General features: G+C 46.9%; 1 protein-coding gene across 3 annotated transcripts; it reads left to right on the forward strand.

Annotated features, from left to right (window-relative positions):
• Window positions 1-1,379: 1,379 nt before the first annotated feature.
• Ift22 (intraflagellar transport 22) lies at window positions 1,380-11,369 on the forward strand. 3 transcript variants are annotated; one of them, XM_008832303.3, is made up of 5 exons: window positions 1,380-1,516; window positions 5,919-5,995; window positions 6,120-6,209; window positions 7,649-7,854; window positions 10,838-11,369. In XM_008832303.3, exons 1-5 carry the CDS (start codon window positions 1,478-1,480, stop codon window positions 10,984-10,986), a joined length of 561 nt encoding a protein of 186 aa, XP_008830525.1. In that variant the 5' UTR covers window positions 1,380-1,477; the 3' UTR covers window positions 10,987-11,369. The 3 variants fall into 3 exon arrangements, with proteins under 3 accessions (XP_008830525.1, XP_008830526.1, XP_008830527.1); XM_008832304.3 differs by having other exon boundaries at window positions 7,652-7,854; XM_008832305.3 differs by lacking the exon at window positions 6,120-6,209 and having other exon boundaries at window positions 7,652-7,854.
• Window positions 11,370-18,467: the final 7,098 nt, after the last annotated feature.

Below are 18,467 nucleotides of genomic sequence, written 5' to 3' on the forward strand. Positions count from 1 at the left end.
GAAAGAAAGAAAGAAAGAAAGAAAGAAAGAAAGAAAGAAAGAAAGAAAAAGAAAGAGAAAGAAAGAAGGAAAGCAAGCAAGCAGGCACATGCTGGGCATTTCAGTTTTAAGCCATAACATCTTGTCTTTTGGTGATGGATTCAGTCACACTAGGCAAAGTGCTTGCTGCTCAAGCATGAGGACCTGAGTTCTAATCTCCTCACATCCACATAAAAACCAGATGCAGCACTACTGGAAAGGGTAGAGACAATACAATCCTAGGGAGCTTGCTGACTAGCCAAAATGGTGAGGTCCAGGTTCAGTTAGAGAGCCTGTCTCAAAAACATTAAGTGGAGATTGACAGAGGAAGATAAGCAGTCAACTCTTAGGATCCACAGGAGCATACAGAGACAAGCAGAGGCACACACACACACACACACACACACACAAACACAGACACACATACATAGACACACACACACACACACAGCACACACACACACACACACACACACACACACACGACTCTATATGTCAAGGAGAAACACATGCTACAGTTTGTCCCTCATCTGAAAAGGAAGCTTGGGAGTGGGCAAGGAACTATGGAGATCCATCTCTGGAACCCAGTGCCTGCCCAACTGCCTGGCACCAACGTCTCTCAAATCCCAGCCCAGTGACCTAACTGCATGTTTCATGCCAAAAGTTAGGGTGGGGCAACAAACTTCCCTCCAATTTTTCCAGGTGTGTAGAGGAATAACTTTTCTGAGGGTCCTTGAGCTTTTGAAACTATTAATTTTTAATGCACATAAAATAATGCGTATAATACATGGTGACTGTGAAGGAATAATAAAATAAGCCACCTGGGAATACATAACAGTGCCCAAATGTGAAAGAGGGGCTGGAGAGCTGGCTCAGCACTAAGAGCATTGGCTGCTCTTGCAGAGGACCCAGGTTTGGTTCCCAGCACCTATGTCGGAGGGCTCACAGCCATCTGAAACTCCAGCTCCAGGGGCTCTGACGCCCTTTTCTGGCCTCCAGAGGAACCTGCACACACACACACACACACACACACACACACACACACACACACACACACACACACACACACACCTTTTTTTAAGTACAAAGAACTCAGAGGACAGAAATGTCAAAGGGACAAAAACACACCAACTTGAAGGGGTTCCCAATTACGAAGGAAAAGTCACTGGCCTCGTCTTCAGCCCAGCTCCCCACGGGAGCCTTCAGGGAGACTGGGAGGAACCAGGTCAATCAGGGCGGGATCTTTCCGGATGCTCAGAATCCCGCTGTTACCCCGGCTTCGCGTTTTTTTCTTTTGGTCCTTCTCGGCTTCCATCACAGGCCCACTATCCGCATGCTTGAGACTCGGTCGCTATGGCGACCACGCAGCCAATCAGCGCATACCATCCGCTCTCTCTGACGCTGCGGGTATCCCTGCGTACCACAGTAGGTTTCTGCGGGTTCCGGGAGGCGGACAGCCATGCTGAAGGCCAAAATCCTTTTCGTGGGGCCCTGTGAGGTGAGGCCGGGGCCGCGGGGCCCGGGGGAACCATAAGACTGAGGTTGTCCTGGGAGAGGGTAGCCTGGTCCCAGCATCTCCACTGGGGAGCACAGCTGGCCTTACCGAGAACTCCCTGGCTGCCAGACCTTATCCCTTCCACCCCACGAAACTGGAGAGTAGTGTGCCCAGGCCTGAAGGCCCACGGGTGTGAATGACATCTTTAGAACCAGAGCCTGGGCCTCATGACACCCGCAACTCTTCCCCCTCTCCCCAAAAAAAATATTTCCACGAAAGGTTTGGTCAAGCCAAGACCAAGGACTTTACTTCATTATATAGCCTTGGAACAATTGGCTATGAGGGTGCGTGCGTGTGTGGTGTGGCAGTGGGAATTCCTGCATATCTAGTCCATATTTGACACCAAAATAAAGGTCAGATGAACTGAAACTTTATGTGCAAATAATAATAATAAACTGTAGAAAGAAGCTGGGTGTGATGGTGCATGCCTGTAGTCCCAGGACTGGAGAGACAGAGGTAAGAGGATGGCCACAAGTTCAAGGCTAGCCTAGACTACACACTGAGTTCTAGGTCAGCCTGGGCTACTGTAAGAGACATTGTCTCAAAAAACAAGATGGACTGATGGACGGACGGATGGATGATGAAGGGGTAAATAGTCTCAAATTTCAGTCCATATGAGTCCAGACTGCAATGTGAGATCCTGTCTCAAATAACAAAACAGAGACAGAAAGGGTTAGATAGATCTTCTCTGTCCTCACTGCATATATAAATCACTTGATTGGTTTGTTAGAACTCAGATCTCTGGGTCTTACATTAGAATTTTAGGTTAGATTAGGTTATGTGTTGGTTGTTTGGTGTCAGAGTCTTACTGTGTAGCCCATGAGGAACCTGTGAATTCAGATTCAGACTGCACATGGTAACATTTAAAGGTGACACTGAGGTACTTGGTCCAAGACCCAGGCAGGAGAACTACTGAAGATTTATAGGTGAACATATGCAAAGGTGTGTTTTTAATCTTGAGTTAGGATGCTGGGGATATAGCTCAGTTGGTAGAATGCCTGCCTAGCGTACATGAAGCCCCTGGTTCCATCCTTTGTACTAAGTAATCCTTTCATGATAGAATATGCCTGCAATCCCAGCAGTTGGGAGGTGAAGACAAGAGGATCAGGAGTTCGAGGTCATCCTTGACTACATGGCAAGTTTGAGGACAGCCTGGGATATATGAGGCCCTGTATCAATAGCAACAAGAAAAATACCAACCTCCCTGTAATCTTGCATTGGGGAGTTTTTTGGGGGGGGTTGTTGTTGTTTTTTGTTTTTTGTCTTCTTGGGACAGGGTCTTCCTGTAGCCCCAGCTGACCCAGAACTCACTATGTAGACCAGGTTGGTCTTGAACTCACAGAGATCCACCTGCCTCTGCCTCTTGAGTGCTGGGATTAAAGGCATGTGCCATCATGCCAGGCTTTTTAAATTTTTATGTACTTATTTTTATTATATGTATATGAGTATTTTGCCCGCATGTATGTAAGTGCACCACATGCATGCAGTGCCTTCAGAGGCCATCGGATCCCCTGGAACAGATGAGGATCTGCTGTATGGGTGCTGGGAAGTGAAAGTGGGTCCTCTGGAAGAGCAGCCAGTCCTCTTCACTATTGAGCCATCTCCCCAGCAAGATCTTATTATGTATAACACAAAAGGAAGGTCTAAGCCAGGTGTAGTGGTGCAAGCCTATAATCCCAGCATTCAGGATGCGGAGACAAGAAGATTACCATGAGTTTGAGACTAGACTGGGCTACATAGTGGTTCTGAGGCTAGCATGGGTGAGAGGGGTGGAGAGAGAGACTTAAAAGAATTGAGGAGTGGTTAAGAGCATATACTCTTTCAGAGGACCCAAGTTTCATTTCTAGCACCCATGCCAGGTGGCTCATGGCCACCTGTAACTCTAGCTCCAGGGGATCTGACACCTCTTAAACCTCTGGCCTCTGAGGGCACTAGAACTCACATGCTCAGACATGCATGTAATTTAAGGTAATAAAAATAAATCTTTTTTTAAAAAAAATGAGAGCAGAGTTGAAGCTTTGGGAAAGTTTGCAAAACACATTACAAAGCTGGGCTTGGTGGTACTTACCTCTAATCCTATCCTTTGGGAGGCAGAGGCAGGAAGATTGACAGTTGGAAACTATCTTGGGCTGTATAGTGAGCTGCCTCTCAACAGCAACAGCAAAGTAACTGAGAGAACAGAGTATAACTGTAGAGAGGCTTTTGTGTTTGGTTTGGAGTTTGGGGTTTGGGGGAGGTGGTTTTGTTTTTTAAGATAGGGTCTCATGTAGCCCAGGATTACCTTGAACTCCTGATCCTCCTCCCTCTACCTCCCAAGTACAGGGAGGTGCACCACCTCTCCAGTCCTCTACCCCTTCCCATCGTCCTTCCTTATCCCCATTCTCTTCTCCTCCCATCCTGTAGAGACTTTTAGAAGGGCTCACTCACATTTAAGAGATTGGCTTCTGAGAGGCAATTTTGGAAGAGAGAGAAACTTTGTTTTGTACTCAAGCATATACAGTATTTGTTCAATGAATGATGTAAATACACAGAGATCTGAAAAGCTGATCACAGCTCTAAGGAGGGAGGGAGTAGGATGGATAGAAAGATGCATGGATGGATGACTGATGGATGAGAAGGTAAATCAGGTGGATGGATGGATGCATGATGGATGGATGGGTGGATGATGGATGGATGGATGGATGGATGGATGCTGGATGGATGGATGGATGGATGGATGGGAAAGTGGATGGATGGATGGATGGATGGATGGTCGGTAGATGAGAAGTTAAATTGGATGGATGGATTGATGATGGAAAGATGGGAAGCTGGATGGACAGATGAATGGATGGGAATATGGATGGATGGATGGATGATGGGAAGATGGATAGATGGATGATGGGAAGATGGATAGATGAAAAGGTGAATGGATGAATGGGAAGATGGATGGATGGATGATCAATAGATGAGAAGGTAAATTATGGATAGATAGATAAATGGGACTGTAGATGGATAGATGAATGGATAGGAATATGGATGGATGGATGAATGGATGGATGAAAAGGTGGATGGATGGATGGATGAGAAGGTGGATGGACAGATGGATGGATGTGAATATGGATGGATAGATGATGGATGGGAAGATGGATGGATGGATGAATGGATAGATAGGGAATGTGGATGGACAGATGGATGAGACTGTAGATAGATAGATGATAGATAGATAGATAGATAGATAGATGATAGATAGATAGATAGATAGATAGATAGATAGATAGATAAAATGGTTTGGGTGGAGGGGTCAGGAAGGCTGTCTTGCTGTTCTGTGGATTTTTTAATAGGAATGCTGGTATATAATACACGAGGAGAAGTGAATGTATATGACCCAGCAATCCCCAGATCTGGGTCTCAGCACATTTTGGCCCCCTTTGTGACTTCATATGTATAACAGACTCATTAGCTGAACATGTTGAGAGATGCAAGCAAGGGGAGGCACACACACAGCAAGGAACTGTGGACTGTACTATGCCACACCTAGTTCCAGGGCAGCTACAGGGTCTCACAGTGTAGCCCAGGCTAGCCTTGAACTTGTAGGTCTGCTTCCTCAGCCACCTCAGTACTGGGACTGTATGAGTGTGCCACCACTCCCAGCACTTTAAAAAAATCTTTGTGTATGTGTGGGTGATGTGTGTAGGCTATGATATACATGTGCATGTTCATGTGTGTGAGTGCACAGAACACATAGAGAGGTCAGAAGACAACCTCATAGCCAGGTGTGGGAGTGTACACCTTTAATCCCAGCACTTGGGAGGCAGAAGTAGTAGATATTTGTGAGTTTGAGGCCAGCCTGGTCTACATAGTGAGTTCCAGGCCAGCCAGGACGGGACTATACAGTGAGACCCTGTCTTTTCAAAAAAAAGGAAGAAGGAAGGAAGGAAGACAATCTCAGATGTCGGTCTTTCACCTTGGAGCCCAAACCCTTGCTCTTCATGGCTGCATATGCCAGGCTGTCTAGCCTGGGGGATCCTCCTATCTCTGCCTGACATCCTCTGATAACACTGGGATTTCAGAAGTGGACTATCAGGACTGGCTTTTATATAAGTTCTGGGATCTAATTGTAGGTTCTCACAATTTCACAGCAAGCACTTTGCCAACTGAGCCATGTCCCCATACTTGCATTTGTTTATTGAAACAGGGTCTAGCTGTGTTGCCCAGGCTAGCACCACACTTGCTATCCCCCCACTTCAGCCTCCTGAGTGTTGTGATTACAGGTATTATGCCACCATAGGTGGCTGGTAACACTTGTGTAGTCTTGTTTTGTTTTCTGCTTTTGAACAATGACCTTTATTTGTTCTTATTTTCACAGAGTGGGAAAACAGTTTTGGCCAACTTTCTGACCGAATCTTCAGATATCACTGAGTATAACCCAACACAAGGTGTGAGGTAAGCCTGGCCAATCTACAACTCTAAGAGTTGCCGTCCATCACCCACTCCTACTTTTAGTGCTATAGGCATTCCAAAACTGCTTCCTAAATATGGATTCTGCTGCCACTGTTTTTATTTTTAGGATCCTAGAGTTTGAGAACCCACATGTCACCAGCAACAACAAAGGCACAGGCTGTAAATTTGAGCTCTGGGACTGTGGTGGAGACTCCAAGTATGTTTTCTTTAACAAACCTCTGTTTCCACTGATCAGTGAAAAACATCAGGGTTGGGGTTGTGTATCTCAGTGGTAGAGCACCTGCTTAGCTTCCCCCAGTGAGGGGCTGGGAGTGTGGCTCAGTGGTAGAGCACCTGCTTAGCTTCCCCCAGTGAGGGGCTGGGAGTGTGGCTCAGTGGTAGAGCACCTGCTTAGCTTCCCCCAGTGAGGGGCTGGGAGTGTGGCTCAGTGGTAGAGCACCTGCTTAGCTTCCCCCAGTGAGGGGCTGGGAGTGTGGCTCAGTGGTAGAGCACCTGCTTAGCTTCCCCCAGTGAGGGGCTGGTTAGCTTGCCCCAGTGAGGGGCTGGGAGTGTGGCTCAGTGGTAGAGCACCTGCCTAGAATCCCCCAGTGAGGGGCTGGGGGCATAGCTTATGATAGAACATTTGCTAGCATATGCAGGGCTCCCTCCCTGTACCACAAAAAATGAAATGATAGGATAGGATGGAATCCGCTTTCTACCAGGCACCACACGTTCAGGCCTAGCACTTTTCTTACTGTGCATGAGGGGTTGGATGAACTCTTTGGTGACAGACACACTTGTAAACTTTACTGATTCAATTATGATACAGTTAAAATCATCAGCCAGTTATTAATACTAAAATGTTCTTTCAGTTTTTTAATTACATTTTTAATTTTGTGTGTCTGTGTGTGTGTAGACTCATGAGTGGAGATCAGAGGCAACTTGTGGAATTCAGTTCTCTTTCTACCTTGTGAGTCCTGGAGTGCAAACTTAGATCATCAAGCTTGGCTGCAGTCACTTTTACCCACTGAGCCATCTCTCTGTCCCAAAGTGTCCTTTTTAAGATTTATTTTTATTTTATGTGTATGTCTGTTTTGCCTGTATGAATATATGTGTGCCACATGTGTGCAGTAGCTACAGAGGCCAGAAGAAGGCATTGGATCCCCTAGAACTGGAGTTACAGACAGTTGTGAGCCACCATGTGAGTGCTGAGAACTGAACCCAGGTCCTCTGGAGGAGCAGCCAGTGCTCTTAACCATTGAGCCATCTCTCCAGCACCCCTCCCCCTACCACATGTTCTTTTTAAACCCATCATAAGAGGTGCCACTTTAGTGCAGCAGGTGGAAGGTCAGTCTTTTACAGGCTTAGGGCTGGGGATGTAGTTCTGTTGTAGAGCCCTTACCTGGCATGTGTGGGGTGCTGGGTTTTTACTGCAGCACTGCAAAAAAGTAAAACTAAAAACGGACACTGAGCTGTCAGGTGCTCTGCCAGTCTTTCTTGACTCCTTTTTGCCAGCAGGTTTGAGTCATGCTGGCCGGCCCTGATGTCATGTGTGGGGTGCTGGGTTTTTACTGCAGCACTGCAAAAAAGTAAAACTAAAAACGGACACTGAGCTGTCAGGTGCTCTGCCAGTCTTTCTTGACTCCTTTTTGCCAGCAGGTTTGAGTCATGCTGGCCGGCCCTGATGAAGGATGCTCATGGAGTGGTGATCATCTTCAATGCTGACATCCCAAGCCACCTGAAGGAGATTGAGATGTGGTATTCCTGCTTTGTCCAGCAGCAGTTTCTCCAGGATAGTCACTGCATGCTTGTGGCCCACCACAAACCAGGCTCAGGAGGGGACAAGGGGAGCCTGGCTTTGTGTAAGCACATTGGGCTAAGGGCTTGTGTAAGCACTAGGGCTCCCTGGCCAGCCAGCCTAGACTACTTGTCAAGCTCCAGACCAGTGAGAGACCCTGTATCAAAAAACAAGGTGGAAGCTGGAGAGGTGGGTCAGCAGTTAAGAGCACTGGCTGCTCTTCCAGAGGACCTGGGTTTGGTAGTTCCCAGCATCATGTGGGGCAGCTTACAACTGCCTGTAACTCCATCTTCAGGAAATCCAACACCCTCTTCTGGCCTCTGTGGGCACTGCACATACATGGTACATGTACATATACTCAGGCATACCCATATAAATATAAAACAAAATTTAAAAGTTTAAAAACACCAAACAAAAAGTACGGTGGGTGGCATTCCTGAGGATGTCACCTGAAGACAGCCTCTGGTCTCTGTGGCATGCACACTTGTATGTGTATACACACACATTGCTCAAAAATTATACACAAAAGTAGGAATAGAAATCCCAGTGTGCAGGAGAGCAAGATGGCTCAGCCTGTAAAGGCGCTTGGTACCAAGCTTGATAGCTGAGTTTGATCCCCAGAACTGACATGGTGGAGAGAGAGAACCAATTCCAGTGAATTGTCCTGTGACCTCCTGTGAATGCATGCACCCCCCCATATAATTAAATATGTGTGATAATTTTTTTTCATTTGAGTTTTGAGAGTCTCCCTATAGCCCCAGCTAGCCTGGAAGTCACTGTGTAGACCAGGCTGGCCTCTATCTCACAGAGATCCACCAGCCTCTGCCTCCAGAGTACTGGGATTAAAAGTGTACACCACCACACCCAGCATGATGATAAAAATTTTAAGGGGAAAGAGGAGTTGGAGAGATGGCTCAGCAATTAAGAGCACTGGCTGCTCTTATAGAGGACCCCAGTTCCGTTCCCAGCACCTACATGGCAACTAACAACCATTCAGGCCCTATTCTGGCCTCCATGGGCATTGCATACACATGGTACACTTACATACATGCAGGCAAAACAAGCATACGCATAAAATATAAATAAATACTTTTAAAAATTAATAAAAGGAAAGAAGGCTGGGATTACAAGTGCACACCACCATAGCTGGCTTTTTTTGCATGAGTTATGGGCATCAGTCTAAGATCCTTGTACTGATTTTGAGATCTCTCTCCCTCTCCCTCTCGCCATTTGTCCCTCCCTCCCTCTCTCTTCCTCTGTCCCCTTCCCTCCTTCTCCCTTCCATCTCTCCCTCCCTTCCCGTCTCTCTCTCTCCCCCTCCATATCTCTCTCCCTCTTCCTCTCCTCCCCACCTCAATAGTTCTCAATATATAACCCAGGCTGGCCCTTAACTGATTATGTACCCTGGGATGGCTTTGAACTCCTGATCCTCCTGCCTCAGGCTCCCAAGTGCTAGGACCACCACACACACACACACACACACACACACACACACATTTGTAAATATACATTTTTTAAAAATGTGTGTGTGTGTGTGTGTGTGCGTGTACATGCATGCCTGTGGAGGTTAGAGGACAACCAGCAGGAGTTGGTTCTCTCCTTTCACCATGTGAGCCCGGGAATGGAGCTTAGGTGACCTTGGCCTTTCCCCCGCCCCCAGCCATCTCCACAGCCCTCCTGTGTGTGTTCTTGCATGTCTTGAAAGCAGCAGCTGTGTCTCTTGTCTCAGCTGTCGTTCAGACTCCCAGGTTGGAAAATCCATCAGACCCACCAGGCCAGGCTGTGGGCACATACAAAGACCAGAGAGCTGGGCATGGAGACACATTTAGTGACAGTACTTGGGAGGTTGAGGCAGGAGGATTGATGGAAGTTCAACACCAACCTGGGCTACACAGCAAGACCCTGTCTGAAACACAAAATAAAACAGGAAGAAACCTTTCGGCTATTTGTTGGCCCTGTTCAGAACATGCTTTCCTAACAGATGCTTTACTAAGAAAAGCCTCAGGTCTGAATGTAACGCTCACATGACAGAAGTGATGACGCAATACTGACAAACACCTCTAAAAATATTTACAAACGAAATGGTGATAGGACAGAATCTCCTCTGGGTTAAGAACTAAGAAGAAAGGCTGGGTGTGTGGGTTAATAATAGAGTGCTTGCAGCTGGGGACCTGTCTCAGTGGTAGAGCCCCTGCCTAGGATCCACCAGTGAGGAGTTGAGGGCATGGTCCAGTGGAAGATCATCTGCCTAGAATCCCCCAGTGAGGGGCTGGGGTGTGGCTCAGTGGTAGAGCACCTGCCTAGAATCCCCCAGAAGGGCTGGGGACGTGTCTCAGTGGTAGAGCACCTGCCTAGCATTCCCCAGTGGGGAATTAAGGGCACAGCTCAGTAGCAGAGTACTTGCTAATGTGCACAAAGCTTTGGGTTCCTTCTCCAGTTCCACAAAAACAGGCCTGGCAGTGTCTTTAGTGTCTTTCCTATTGCCAAGGAGCAGTTTCTCAAAACCATTCTCTGTGTATCAAGCAGCACACGACTTAATTTTAAAACTTTAGAAGTTAAGCAAGGGGCTCGAGAGATGGTTTGGCATTTAAAAGCACTGGCTGCTCTTACAGAGGACCTGGGTTCAGTTCCCAGCACCCACATGACTGCTAACAACTATTCTTAAAACTCCATTTCCAGGGGACCAAACTCTCTCTTCTGGCCTATGTGGGCATTGCACACATGTGGTGTACTTACATATATGCAGGGAAAAGATGACTCATACACATAAAAAATAATAAATAAATAAATAAATAAATAAATAAATAAATAAATAAATAAATAAAATTTAGAAGTTAAGCCAGTCACTGGACTAGTGAAGCAGGCCTGCAATCTCAGCATTTAGATTCAGGCAGGAGGATCATGAGTTCAAGAGCAGCCTGGGCTATGTCTAGAGACCTGCCATGAAAGGAGGGAGGGAGAGCTTCTAGAAGCTTCTAGTTGCTTCCACCTAGAAAGAGCCCCTTGTTCAGATTTCATACCTAATTAACCTTGTTTCCCCCTTAAAGCTCCGCCCTTGAACAAGCTCAAGCTGGTACACTCTAATCTGGAGGAGGACCCAGAGGAGATCCGCATGGAATTCATCAAGTATTTTAAAAGCATCATTAGTGCCATGTCAGAGAGCAGAGACCGGGAGGAGCTGCTCATCATCACCTAAGCCCTGCCCCTGTCCCAATGACGCCAGCAGCCTGTCCCCCTCCTCCTGATGACGTCAGCTTCCTTCTGCAGGCAGAACTGAAATCCATTCAGTTGATCAAGCTGTCTTGTCCCTGTGGCTAAAGAAGAAACGTTCTCTATCTACTAGAAGGTTCCAGTCAGAGCCAGAAGTGATGGCACACACCTGTAATCCTAGCACTTTGGGGAGGTGAGGGAGGCTGAGACAGGAGGATTGAGAGTTCAAGGCCAGCCTGAGCTACATGAAGAGAACTTGTCTCAACCCTTCTCCCTGTTCAGCTGTCTTAGATAAACAATATCCTTTCAGTGATCTGCCCAGTGCTGTATTTTCATGTTTGAAGTTTTTAAAGATTTATTTTTATTTTATATGTATCTGAGTGTTTTGCCTGCATATATGTAAGTGCACCACATGCATGCAGTGCCTGCAGAGATCAGAAGAGGACATCGGATCCCCTGGAACTGGAGTTACAGATGGTTATGGGTGCTGGGAACTGAACCCCAGTTCTCTGCAAGAGCAGCCAGTGCTCTCAACCACTGAGCTGTCTCTTCAGCCCCCAGGTTTGAGCTTTTGTCCCTGAGTGTGAGAAGGCTGTGTTATTTCTTACAGACAGGATATACATCTTTGATCTGCTGCTTTCAAAAGTGGTTACAGGGCTGTTAAGTATAAACTCAGTGTTAAAAGAATCAACAACAGGCCAGGCATGGTGGTGCACGCCCTTGATACCAGTCCTTTGTATAGGCTTTGAAAGTAGTCTTATCTCCAAAGGCTCAGTGCATACTTATTCTAACTCAAGCCGAATTGGAGCTTTTAAGTATCCAATGTGTGTGAAATCAGAGTAAGCCAGAGTTTGTGCTAAGTTATACACATAGAAACTTACTTCAAGGGGCCCAGAGATGCCTCAGCCATCAACAGTGCTTACTGCTCTTCCAGAGGACCTGAGATCCGTTCCCAGCACCCACATTTGACAGCCTACAGCTGCCTGTAACTCCAGCTCTGGGGGAATCTGATGCCTTCTTCTGGCCTCTGCAGGTATTGCACTCATATGCACACACCCAATACACAGACACACTCAAGATTCACATAATTGAAAAGAAGATCTTAAAAAGCAACTTAGGAGGGGCTTGAGAGATAGCTCAGTGGTTAAGACCACTGGCTGCTCCTGTAGAGGACCCAGGTTCAGTTCCCAGCACCACATGGCAGCTAACAACCATCCATAACTCCAGTTCCAGTGGATTTTTTTTTTTTTTTTGGTCTTTTTGAGATAGGGTCTCCATGTAGCCACAGCTGACCTGGAACTTGCTATGTAGACCAGGCTGGCCTTGAACTCACAGAGATCCACCTGCGTCTGCCTCCCAAGTGCTGGGATTAAAAGGCGTGTGCTACCATGCTAGTTCCAGTGGTTTTTGAGGCCCTCTTTTGGCCTTTGTGGGTATTGCGTGCATGGCTGCACCTGCATACACACTGGCAGAACATCCATACACAAAAAATAAAAATAAATTTTAAAAAATTAAAAACATGAAGTTGGGCTCTAAACTTTATTATATTTATTGTGTATTCGCACACACACACAGAGGTCACAGTATGTGTGTGGACGTCAGAGAACAATTTGCAGGAGTCACTTCTCTCCTTCCACCACGTGGGACCCAGAGACTGAACTCAGGTCTGTGGCATTCTCCTTTACCTCCTGCATCATCTACCAGCTTGAGCTCTGAATTTTAATATTTTTAAAAATTTGATGTGTATGAGTATATTGACTGCATGTATGTAAGTGCACCCATGTTGTGCAATGTCCACAGAGGTCAGAAGAGGGTGTCGCATCCCCTGGAACTGGAGCTATGGGTGGCTGTTAGCTGCCATGTGAGTGCTGGGAATCGAACCCAGGTCCTCTGCAAAAGCAGCCAGTGCTCTTAACCACTGAGCTGTCTCTCCAGCCCCTCAAGCTCTGAATTTTAAAAAGGTTCCTTTCTGGTGTCGGCCATAAATAAGATGAACAATCTAATTCTTCTGCATGGGAAGAATGAAGGGAGACAGCAGGTGAGCTCAAAGACACATGCGGGTCCAGGATCATAGACTGGCTTCAGTTAGCTGCCAGTGCTGCCCATCACACCTACGAAAAACAGGAATTGAATCTTTAAACTGGGCTTTATTGAGAGAGCCAGCCTTCTGAGAAGACAAGGATCACCATCAAAGACCTTGTTTCTGTCTCATCTTTAGCCAGCAGATTATGTAGAGTGGAAACAGGCCACCAGTCCTTCCAAAGTTTAGTCTTGTGCCTCTGGTGGGCGGTCAGCCTTGTCTCTGAAACCTCTCAATTATTGTTTCTCTGTGCGGGGGATTAACTCAGAACAAGCAAACCGTTAGCCGGGTGTAATATGCTAAGCTGCGTGAAGCTTTCTTCCTACAGAATGAATGAGAAATGTCCTCTTAACAATTCTATTAGCCTTTGGGCAGTTTACGTAGGTGCAAAGCAGATCTGACTGGAAGATGACTGAAGACAGGCTAGCCAGGTAAATACTTCACTTAGGAAATGCATTGTCTGGAACACAGCGCTGAGGGTTGACATAAAGAGGAACAGAGAGCTTATCTAAGTTCTTAAGGCGGAAATTATGTGTTCAAGATATGTGGTCAAGATATGAAGGGGAAGTATTTTTTCCCTACTTGAATGCTTGGCTGGTAATCAATAGGCTACATTTCCCACAATTCCTGGAGGCATTTCCCAGAGGGCTGTGCGCCATTAGCCATGGCCCTGATTGACTGTGGAAAGGGAAAAGAAGGCAAAAACAGAAGCACTCTGGTTTTCGCTTCTTTATTCGCTGGCTTCCAAATATTCCGGGAATGGTATCTATGGCAACAAGGCCCTTTACTGGTGTGGAACCTCGAAATCCGAACTGTCCCTGAGAATTCTGGGAGATGTAGTTGCCAATTGCCCAGCCTCTTCGGACAGCAGAAGTGCGCGCCCCGATGGCTGGGGGCGTGTGGACAGCCAGGCCGGAAGGGTTAGTGACAGTTCTGCGCACGACCACCTTGCAGGCCACCAACGACCGCAGAACAACGAACTCCCTGTCGAGAGCGCTCTTCGGCCTGCGCGGTAACCCACTCGTCGCTGAGGACTCTGGGAAATATAGTTGGGCGCGAGCAGCGGCCGTTAGCGGCGGACGCTGAGGCTCTGCGGGGATATTTGGCTCGCACCAGCCGGAGGACTGTGAGGATTTTCCAGAATCCAGAAAACCTAGAACCAAACCTGGGGTCGGCTGCGCTCCCGGGAGGCCAGGCCCTGAGCAGGGTGCCGCAGTCGCCACCTCTACCTGGACCCGGGTGTCCATGAGCTTGGAGGATGGCTCGTGGGGTAAGAGCGCTTACTATGAAAGCATGAGGATCAGAGTTCGAATCCCCAGCACTGGCATGGTCGCACGCACCTGTGACTCCAGGGCTGTGGAGAGCAGAGAGGAGACTCTTTGGGGGCGTGTTCTAGGTTCAGAGAGATGACTTGTCTCCGGGAACAAGGTGAAGAGAGATAGAGCCGAATACCCAGTGTTCACTTCTGGCTACTGCGTGCGCGCACCTGCACGGGCGCATCTGCACAGGCACGTGTGCATAAACCACACACACACACACACTAAATGATAGACACCGTCCAGCTAAGTCAACTTCTGTTAGAGAAGGGGCAACCGAAGCCAAAGGAAGTCAATGATTTACCCCCAAATTCCAGGGTCCGGCCCTGGGCTGATTGACCCACCCTCTGTTTACATAACAAACCAGTGTTTGCCCCCCAGAACAGGCTATCAAAGTGTTAAATCCTGTTAACTTCTAAAAGCAAACAGCGAAATACTCCAACAAGTAAATGAAGAGATTTTTTTAAAAAAACATTTATTTGGGATGAGAGCTTGTGGAGGTCAGAGCAAACTTGCTGGAGTCAGGAGTTGATTCTCTGCTTCCACCATGTGGGTACCAGGGATTGAACTCAAGTTGTCAGACTTGGTGGTGAGCACCTTTGCCTTCTGAGCCATCTCATCAGCCCCCCCCCTTTTTTTATTTGTTTTCTTTTGTTTTTTAAAAACATTTCAAAACTTTTAAATTTTTTATTCTTTTTATTTTATGTGTATGCGTGTATTGCCTGCATGTAGGTAAGTGTACCCGTGTCGTGCAATGCCCAACGGAGGTCAGAAGAGGCTTTCGGATTCCCTGCAACTGGAGTTACAGACAGTTGTTAGCTGCCATGTGGGTGCTGGGATTCGAACCCGGGTCTTCTGCAAGAACAACCAGTGTGCTTAACCGCTGAGCCATCTCTCCAGCCCCAGAAAAAAATATATTTTTAAATTTTTATATTTTATGTTTTGTGAGCATATATGTAAATGCATGCAATGCCCGTGGAGGCCAGAAGAGGGCACCAGATCCCCTGGAACTGGAATTATAGACAGCCTCCATCCAACCAAACCTAGGTCCTTTTCAAGAGCAGCCAGTGCTCCTAACCGCTGCGCCACCTCTGCAGCCCAATTTCGTTTGTTTTTTAAGTTATTTTTAAATTTTGTGAGAACATGATAACAGATACCAGAAGAGGGCATCAGATGCCCCAGAGCTGGAGGTAAGCACAGTTGTGAGCCACTTATGTGGGTGCTGGGAACCGAACTCTCTCTAGTCCTCTGAGGGAGGGGTTTGTCCTCTTACCCACTATTAACCACTGAGCCATGTCTCCAGCCCCTTGTTTTGTTTCTTTGAAACAAGGTTTAGCTATGCAATCCCAGGCTGGCCAGGAACTTGCAGTGATTTTCCTGCCTTGGCTTCCTCCAAACCCTAGGAATGCAGAGGTGTGAGATTTTTTTTTTTATCTTGGAATGAGGAATGACCTGTAGATGAACAGAGCCATCCACCAAATGTAACATGTAGACTTTATTGGGTCATTATTCTAACATCAGAAAAAAAATTTATTATATTATTTATCATCTTTATTCAATGTGTATGAGTATATTGCCTGCATGCATATGAGTGCACCCATGTTGTGCAGTGCTGTGGAGGTCAGAAGAGGGTCCCGGATTTCCCTGCAACTGGAGCTAAGGACAGTTTGTAGCCGCCATATGGGTGTTGGGATTCGAACCCGGGTCCTCTGCAAAAGCAGTCAGTGCTCTTAACCACTGAGCCATCTCTCCAGAGCCCCACATCAGAAAAAATTTAAAATAAGAGATGTGTCTATTGTTGGATGATATTAAGGAATATTTAGAAGTTTAAAGCCTTGATAATACTCTATGGGTCATGCTTTAAAGCTGGAGAGATGGCTTAGCAGTTAAGACCTCTAGCTGCTCTTGCAGAGGACATGGGTTCAGTTCCCAGCACCCACATGATGACTCACAACCATCCATAACTCCAGTTCCAGGGGATCCAGTACCCTCTTCTGGCTTCCACAGGCATTGCACACACATAGTACACACATGCATGCAGATAAAACAGACATAAAATAAAAACAAATTTAAAAATTAGAAACTATTTTGTATTTATGTATATGTATTTGTTCATGTATGTGTACCTATGGGTACAGTACCTGAAGAGGCCAGAAGAGGGTATCAGGTTTCCCTGGAGCTGAAGTGAGTACTGGGAACAGAACAAGGGTCCTCTGTGAGAGTAGCAAATGCTTTTAACAACTGACCATCTCTCCAGCCTCTAAAATATCTCTTGATTATGGAAAGCTTTATCCCATGGAAGTAGGGAGACAACAATAATACAGAGAACTCTCACAGACGATAGTGCAGCTTCAACATGGGTCATATTCTACCACTAGCATTTCCTTCAAGCTGCACACCTTGTGTGTGCCAAGTATTTATTTTTATTTTATGTGTGTGTTTTGCATGCATGCATGTAAGTGTACCATGTGCAGTACTTGCAGAGACCAGAAGAGGAAAGGACATTGGATCCCCTGGAGCTGGAGTCAGACAGTTGTTAGCCACATGTGGGTGCTGGGAACTGAACCTGGGTCCTCTCCAAGAGCAGCTGGCACTCTTAACCCTTGTGCCATCTCTCCAGCCCCAGGACAGAGCACTGATGGTAAAAAGTAGAAGACCTTAGAGGGAGACAGACACACTGCCCAGGAGTCACCCATGCAGTCTGGGGCCAGCCCCCAGCACTCTACACAATGTATGCTACACATGGCCTTGTTCCAGAGAGCAGCACTCTACCCAGTGACTGAGGCCCAGGAGGTGGGTTGAGGAGCAGCTGGTCCTGGAGCTGTTCCATTCTGCTGCAGGAGGGGCAAGGCTGGGTCTGGGATTGGCACCTGGCCAATGCAGGGGATGGACATGAAGTTGAGGGGTGAGAGAGATGGCAGTGAGACTGGTGGGCTGGGGAGAGTGTTTGCTTGGCAAGTGTGAGGACCCCAGGTCCTACCCCAGCAGCAAAAAACCAAACCAAACAAAAACCCTACTTGTGAAGACAGGTACACTGCCAATGAAAACGAATACCTAGTCTGCTTTGACCAAGCACTGCTGCTACACTTCATCATTACTATTTTTGTGTTTGTGCCTGTGTGTGCATATGTGTGAAATGTATGTGTGTGTGTGTGAATGTGTGAAACTGTGTGCATGCCATGGCACATTTGTGGAGGTCAGAGGACAACTTGCAGGAGTCAGTTCTCTCCTTCCATCATGTGGGTCCTGCACATCAAAGTCAGGTTGTCTTGCCTGGTGGCAAGCACCTTTACCTGCTGAGTCATCTCTCAAGCCCCTATAGTCTGCTTTGACCAAGCACTGCTGCTACACTTCATCATTACTATTTTTGTGTTTGTGCCTGTGTGTGCATATGTGTGAAATGTATGTGTGTGTGTGTGAATGTGTGAAACTGTGTGCATGCCATGGCACATTTGTGGAGGTCAGAGGACAACTTGCAGGAGTCAGTTCTCTCCTTCCATCATGTGGGTCCCCAGATCTAACTTAGGTCCTCAGGGTTGTGGCAAGTGCTTTCACCTGCTGAGCCAACCATCTGGCCCCATCCCACTGTGATGAGTCAGTCTGTGGTTGGCCTAAAGCTCACCAGCTAAGCAGCACTGGCAGGTCACTGAAACCCAGGGATCCATCTCTTTCCCAGAACTTCCAAGCACACACAACCACACCCAGCATTTTCACCTGTGTCCTAGAGATGGGACTCAGCCATCCAACTGAGCCATCCCTCCAACCCAAATTTACTTTCTTTAAATCACTCAATTTTTAAAATTTTGTTTACTCACTAGAAGCAAATATATATATTCTCCTTTCCTGACACAGAATTAAAAACAGGATTCACTTTGCTTGCTGAATGCCATTACCTTCTAGAACCTTCTAGAGAGACATTAGGGCTCTGTGTATTTTCCGCATGCCTTGCTTGGTAGCAGACACACCCTCAGGTCCTGAGGTGTCTTATCTTACCACGGGATGCCCTTAGCAGACTTGTTATCTCTGGGCACACAAATCCAAAGTTGAAAAAAAAAAAAAAAAAAAAAAAAC

This window comes from Nannospalax galili, unplaced genomic scaffold (genome assembly GCF_000622305.1).
Source record: "Nannospalax galili isolate Female #2095 unplaced genomic scaffold, S.galili_v1.0 scaffold675, whole genome shotgun sequence".
NCBI lineage: Eukaryota > Metazoa > Chordata > Mammalia > Rodentia > Spalacidae > Nannospalax > Nannospalax galili.

Bases quoted from the DNA above. Each gene is read 5' to 3' on its own strand.
- Ift22 (XM_008832303.3), top strand. From the start codon at position 1,478: ATGCTGAAGGCCAAAATCCTTTTCGTGGGGCCCTGTGAG. The intron at 5,996-6,119 runs GTAAGCCTGGCC...TTTTATTTTTAG, and splicing joins AACCCAACACAAGGTGTGAG to GATCCTAGAGTTTGAGAACC. The intron at 7,855-10,837 runs GTAAGCACATTG...TCCCCCTTAAAG, and splicing joins CAAGGGGAGCCTGGCTTTGT to CTCCGCCCTTGAACAAGCTC.